General features: G+C 45.0%; 1 protein-coding gene across 6 annotated transcripts in view; it reads left to right on the forward strand.

Moving 5' to 3' along the window:
• Positions 1-6905, forward strand: part of FOXN3 (forkhead box N3) — a 141496-nt gene that overhangs the window by 2756 nt on the left and 131835 nt on the right. For 3 of the 6 annotated variants that reach the window (XM_009638854.2, XM_035894270.1, XM_009638855.2), the window contains exon 2: positions 2014-2570. In XM_009638854.2, coding sequence (XP_009637149.1) covers positions 2028-2570 — 543 coding nt within the window. In that variant the 5' untranslated portion in view covers positions 2014-2027. Of the gene's footprint in view, positions 1-16; positions 228-276; positions 523-848; positions 923-2013; positions 2571-6905 lie in introns of those variants that run through there. The other 3 variants (XM_035894268.1, XM_035894269.1, XM_035894267.1) reach the window with 3 other exon arrangements.

The raw sequence follows: 6905 nt of genomic DNA on the forward strand, positions 1-6905 counted from the left end.
AGGACCGCTGCCCGGAGAGGAGGGAAAGGGACAAAAAAAGGGATGGTGCGATACGGCCCTTTGGGAGAATACTGGCAAATAAGCAAATTAAACAGAAAGAGAGCAGCGTGTTGTCATAGCAACAGTGCAATTAAATTACTTTACTGTCAGCCATCATATAATTTTCCTGTTTAGAAGCTCATGGGATGTAACTTCCATTTGGAGTCAAAGTTGAGTGTTCCGCGTAGGTAGGCGATGCCGGGATGGTGCGATACGGCCCTTTGGGAGAATACTGGCAAATAAGCAAATTAAACAGAAAGAGAGCAGCGTGTTGTCATAGCAACAGTGCAATTAAATTACTTTACTGTCAGCCATCATATAATTTTCCTGTTTAGAAGCTCATGGGATGTAACTTCCATTTGGAGTCAAAGTTGAGTGTTCCGCGTAGGTAGGCGATGCCGGTGCCCCCGGACGCCGGTGATGCTCGTGTTTACCTTCTGGCCCTGCTGGACGCTGGCTTGAAAGCTAGGAAGTGGGACCTACGTAAGTTTGGCCTCCCGGTGTTTATATCTGCCTCGGTATTTTTTTTCCTCTTCCAGATACTTTTGTAAAACCACGCACGTTTGCTGGGCTTGTTGGGTGATGGTGTGTGTTAACTGGCTTCTGTGCATAAAAGTTCTGTGTGTTTCTTTTTTATTAATGGCTGCTTTGCTGTAAAGTGTTTATAGAAAGACCTGAGGAACTTCACTTTTTCATTTTTGCCCTTTGGTGGCAGCTAGAATAAAGTCCATAATTTCCCTTTCCCAGAACGGCTTCTCGCTCTGCTTTTTTTCCTGTAGATGGGTGGTTCATTCTGTTGTTACCTGTAGGTTTTTTGCCCTTCGTTTACTGGATCGAGTGTGTGACTGCATGACTTCAGGGAACTGCTGAGGATACGTTTTAGGTACAGGGAATCATTTGGCTCTTGTTCAACATTTGTGCAGGAAGTTTTGTCATTTTTAAATCCATTGTTAACTCTTTCCAGTTCTTACTTCACTGCTGTTCGCATCTTGAGACCTAAATCCTGGCAGTTTTACTGTATGGAGAAGCTAAGGGAGCCTGCCTCCTACTTCTGAAGTAGAATCGTCGGGCTCTTGTCTGCTTCTCTTGAGTTGGGCAGGCACCCAACTTCACCCAGCTTTTGAAGGGCTCAGGCCCTCCCAAGTATTACTGCTTGCAGGTATCCCCCCGGGGCCTGCTGTCTCGGGACCCTTGGCAGCTCGTCCCTCCTTTCCCGGGCCACTGCTGAGCATCACAGCAGTCTTTCTGACTCTCTTTTCTACCTTGTTTGAAATACAGTTCAGCTTATGTTAAAATCTTCTCTGTTTACATACGTTTCTAAAACGCTCTATTCCTCTGGCACTTGTTTCCCCGTGTCTTGGCCCCGGTCCCAAAACTACCGTGCGTTGCTTTCCCTCCTCCCTTCTCCCACCCGTGCTGGTTTTGAAGTTCTGCTGTCATTTCTGAGTTTTGTTGCAACTGCGACTGTAGTCGGATTGGATGCTTGTCTGTCTCAGCCTTTAGCCAGAGGGACTTTAATCATGGTGCTGTTGTACTGGCCTCAAAAGTGAAACAGCTGAACTTAATCTGAAGCAACTGGCCTTAAGCCCCTCTTTTATTTATTTATTTATTTATTTGGTTTACATGCTTATTAAAGTGATACAATCGGAGTATTCAATTATTTGATACGCATATTTGCCACTAAAGGGACATGTCTTTAGGATTTCCTGTGTGGGGCTTCACGTACACGCAGAACTGAGGTGTGTCGGGATTATCGTCTTACTCCATCGGCTGAAATTTCTTCCCTTGTCCTGACTTTAGATTATTTTACTCAGTAGTTGTGAATGAGTATTTATGTGAGTCTGTCATTTTTAATACAGATGGAAAAAGGCTGAGTGACCAGTTAGGGAAAAGCTGTCAAAACGTTATGCGGTACCTTTTTATGAGCTAACTTTTCTCTCTGTTTCTTTCTCCCCTTTGGATTTGCTCTCCCAGGAGACGCTGTCTAAATGGGTCCAGTCATGCCTCCCAGTAAGAAGCCAGAGGGCTCAGGAATTAGCGTTCCCAGCGGGTTGAGCCAACGTTACCAAGATAGCGATTTATCAAAGGCACTTCACGATGACGAGGACCTAGATTTCTCTTTGCCTGCCATCAGATTAGATAAAGGGGCCATGGAAGATGAAGAACTAACTAATTTGAACTGGTTACACGAGAGCAAGAACTTGCTGAAAAGCTTTGGGGACTCGGTGTTGAGGAGCGTTAGCCCCGTTCAGGACATCGGTGATGACACGCCGCCGTCTCCTGCCCACTCTGACATGCCCTACGATGCCAAGCAGAACCCCAACTGCAAACCTCCTTATTCCTTTAGCTGCCTCATATTTATGGCCATTGAGGACTCGCCAACCAAAAGACTGCCTGTAAAGGATATATACAACTGGATCCTGGAACACTTTCCGTATTTTGCAAATGCACCCACTGGATGGAAAAATTCTGTGAGACATAATCTGTCCTTGAATAAGTGTTTTAAGAAAGTGGACAAAGACAGAAGTCAGGTAAGTTTGGAGCTGTGGAAACCTATCTGGCTCTGAAAATACTCACCTGCTAATCCCAGAACGTGTCTGTAACAGTGAAATGCAGAATATGCAATGCTGTCCCTGGTAACGTAGCTCATTAAATTCAGAGAGCCAACATTTCTTTAGCATGGCTCATTCTGATTTTATTAAATTCATTGTCTAGACATCTGTAAGAAAGTACTCGGTGTGTGTGGTTTTTTTCTTTTCCCCCCAGCTGGTGTCTTCATGCATAGTGGTTAAATATTGTTTTTAGTTATCATGCTGTGGTAATGGTTTCCAGCTATACTAGATGAATGTAATCATGTTATAAATAGGCTGCTTGCTGTTCTTGGCTTATACAAATGTATAGTGAAAGAGTATGCCTTATGTAAGAGTCCATCGCTTTTTCCCTGCTCCGTGTTGTAATCTGAAAAAACTTCTCTTTCTCTTAAACAAACAGAAGTAGTTCTGAATGTTGGTGATGAAGCTTCGTTTCATTTCAGGCAGGCTTTTAGAGAAACTCTTTGAAGAGGGGAGATAGGTCTGGCATCAAAGGTGAAAGTTACATTCACTGAAATTTCAGTCGTTCCCTCCCTGGGCTTGTGTGGCTTCTGTGACTGGTGCGGTGGCAGGAGCCCGGGGAGCACATTTTTGCTTTTGGTTCTCTGTTGTTGTCAGCTGGTTTCGTTGCTGAATCCTCAGCGGTGTGTGAGGGAATGGGGAAGCGAGCCGAGCGGTGGAGGCAGTCCTTCGCAGAGCCGCCTGCCGCGTCAGTCTGCCTGGGAGCAGGTATCAGTTTCCAAAGGGGACTGTCTCCAGAAGCAGTGGTCGGGATGAATCTTTGGCAAAGTACTAGTATACTGATAAAAATATCAGCTTGCAGAATAATTTCACAGGGCTTCTCACAGGTTAGTGAAATAAATAGCGGGTAAAATCATATCACTGACTGCCTGTCTCTAAAATTGGCTGAAGATCAGAAAGTGGACGCTTTCTCCTGGCAGAAACAATAGATGCACTCAACTTTTGTATTTCAGTGAAGTAAATGCTGTGATTGTCTTGTAACTGGTTACCCTGAAACTCGACTTCTGTTGGTGGTGCTGTTCTCCCTATTTTGCGTGTGATTTAACTTTAAATGCTGTGGAATAGGAGCTCAAGTAACTCTAGAGGAAGAGTCATACATTACCCTAAACCAGCAACTTTTCATTTTAGAATACCTGACTGTATTTTCTCTGGAGCTTTCATTTTTTAAACAATGGACTTTTTTTTTTTTTTTTTTTTTTAAATGTCGTTCCCTAGAATCCACTGTCCACATATTGGTGATCACGCACTGTATGTTGGTATTTTTATAAATTAGTTGCTGTGAACGATTGTGTATGAGATTAAAAAACCTGTTCCCAAACTGGATCTTGTTTTGTGTAAACCAGAGCCTTAAGTTCTTGTTTGGAAGTGAGTCTGTAACAAGAAGTGCCACACCAGACTTTTATGATCCTGTCCCAGACCATGAGAAACCTTCTCACAACACATTTAAAAAAACCCCAAAATATTGTAGCTGGCGAGGCATGTGTGTAACATTGCTGTTGGTGTTTTGTTCTATCCCTCTTCCTCTGTTTACAGTTGACTATTTAGATTACAGCTTCCTTCCTATGGGGGACTTGTCCTCATGTCTATCTGTCAAATATCCGGGAGTCAGCTGAGCTTGTATGAACAATACCACGACGCGCTGTTTCTCCACAGGGAAGTGGCGGAGCACAAGGAATGACTCGTCACCTACGTCTCGAATTTGTGATTAGAGCCATGGCTACATAGCTAGACAACAAGGTGTGGTGGGAGGCCTTGCATGTATGAATAGTGAGGTGGGGTTTTATTCATTCCTGGAAAATCCCAGGTTATGAGACAGAATTTCTTCCATCTCCTGGAGATGCTAGTAACTGCAGGTAGCCAGCATTGAGGTGAAAGAGATGAGAATCTCAAACGCAAAATGCACCAAGGCAGGTCGTTTAAATCGCGTGCTGGTTTTTTTCTTGTGTCCCGGCCAAGGGACGGGGCAGACAGAGTCCTGACCGCAGAATTGGCGCTTGGTCAGAGTTGCTGAATCAGGTGCTTGACAGCTAATTGTGGACTTGGAAAGCAGTAAACTTCAACTGCTGGCTTTGAAAATACCTGCGTGTGTGTGCATACGCACACTGGGGTTGATTTGAGTACCTTGCAGCCAGCATCTCTGCTGTTCAGAAGGAAGGTGTCCATCTGAAGGGGTCTCCGGTTTTGGGCTGGGGCTTGGGGCAGGGGGGGACTGTCCTCTACAAGGAATCGTTTTATGCCACTTTTCCCCCTTTGCAGCCAGATTCTGTAAATTGCAGGTTTGGAGTCTGCCTGTTTTACTGTTTTTTTTTCTGTGACGGGGTGAAAAAAAGCATTTAGCGAATGGCATGTTATGAAATGCTAACAAGATAGGCTCTGAAACACGTACAGTATGGGGGGAAGGAGTTAATCAGTGCTGGGAATTGCAGGCATTTGCCGGTTGATGTGCGTTGACACATTGTGAAAAGCTAGAAGCTTTTCCTCTCATAGTTGTGCTTTCCAGTGTTTGTGTAGCCTTTCAGTAATCGTTTTTCTAAAAAAAGTTCTGCTGAACACTTAATGCTTTTTTGAATTCCCTCTGCACAGTAGTTTCCTCAATCTTGGGTTCTACTAATTTATATTCATGGAGCTAAATATGTATTTAATAGTATGCCGCTTTTTCTGCCTGTGTATGAATGCTTGCGTTTCCTGATGCGAGAGCCTTGTAACAGAGGGGGAGAGGAGGAAGGAAAAAAAAAAAAAAAAAAAAAAAAAAAAAAAAAAAGACTTACAGGCTGCATCGCTTGAGTTTTCAACTTGCCTTGTCCTGGTGCTTTTAGGTCTGGTGTGGAATGCCGGGAAAACACTTTTTTTTTTTTTTTTTTTTTTTCCTCCTCGGATTTGTTTATGCACTGCTGCTATTCCACTTGAGCTGCGATGCCATCCGGCTTACCTGGCAAGCCGACAGAGCGACTGTTCCCGTAACTTTGTGATGGGGCTGATCTCCTGGATCCAGACAGAGAGCCTGGCTGAAGAAGGGAAAATGCTGAGCCCTTGATTGTACAAACCTCTTTGCATTGAGCTCAGCAGTTTAATAATAGTTGGCCAGAGTATGAGGTATCACATGATGGGGAGTAGACAGGGAGTTCCCTGGCTTTGTTTATACTGCCGGACCTGTGAATCCAGTCGTTCAGATTAATCCTATTGTGAACGGACGGATCTGAATGTCCTCCAGTGTGTGTCCCATTTAGTACAGCCCGTTAGCCCATGACTTCCCTGACTTCCCTACCATCTGGTCCTTGGCTATAGAGAGGAATTTTTCTTGTATATGTGTCTCCATAGCAACGAGTTTGCAGTTGATATGGAAAGTAAGCAGTTGCCCTAGCAACGGAGTTACTGATGTGGCAGCTTCTCTGCTTGCAGGGAAAGGGCTAAGCTAGTTCAGACGCATTATGTAGGTTTGCTGTAATTATAGCTGCGCCCACTAGTGCTGCTTTAGCTCAGTGTCTGTTGAAAAATTTTGTTATAAGCCCTGTTTTTTTCCCCCCTTGAAGATTTGTTTTATTTGTGTAGGGTTTCCTGCTTTGAACAAAGGCTGGTAGGGTTGTATTTTCAGGGCATGCGATACGGCTCTGCCTTTTACAAAAGCGAACTTTCTTGATCGTTACTATCAAACGAGTGGATGAGGGGAAAGGATGTTTGACCTCATTGGTTTCTCTACAATTTTTTTGTCTTGGTGAACAGCCCTCGGTTATAGAAGCTGGGGCTCTCGTCCTGTGCGCCTTTCTGCTATTCTGCTGTCTTTTCCCAGGTCTCTGCTGCTTTGGGCATCCATCCTATCGAGAGGGTTCCTCTTTGTGTCTGCTCTGCGTTGTCTGAGATAGGGAAACGCACACATGCTCCTTGCTCTGTGCGTGCTGCAGAAATTCAAGTCTCTTAAAGGTTTGTTTGGCACTTGTGCTGAGGGACGTCTTAATAAAAATGTAATGAGGGTAAGGGATATGTTTATGGGGCTGGGAGAAGAAAATTCTCCTCGCTTGATGTGAAAGTTATTCTTAGAAGTACATGGTCCATAACTGGGTCATGGAGATCCAGCCAGGCTCCTCCTCTGTCTGGAGCAGGCTCTGAGATCTGAGGACTCCCGAGTGGTCCTTGGGCTCTGTGAGAGCCGACGTCCGGCTCGTTTTAGGCTAATGCACTGCCTCTCCTAGGCGCTCCGCCAGGGCACCCGACCAGAGCTGGGGGGGGGGGGGCGCGCCCCCCTTCGGGCACGGGGGA

The sequence above is a fragment of the Egretta garzetta genome, unplaced genomic scaffold (assembly GCF_000687185.1).
Source record: "Egretta garzetta isolate BGI_Z169 unplaced genomic scaffold, ASM68718v1 scaffold435, whole genome shotgun sequence".
In the NCBI taxonomy this organism is placed as follows: domain Eukaryota; kingdom Metazoa; phylum Chordata; class Aves; order Pelecaniformes; family Ardeidae; genus Egretta; species Egretta garzetta.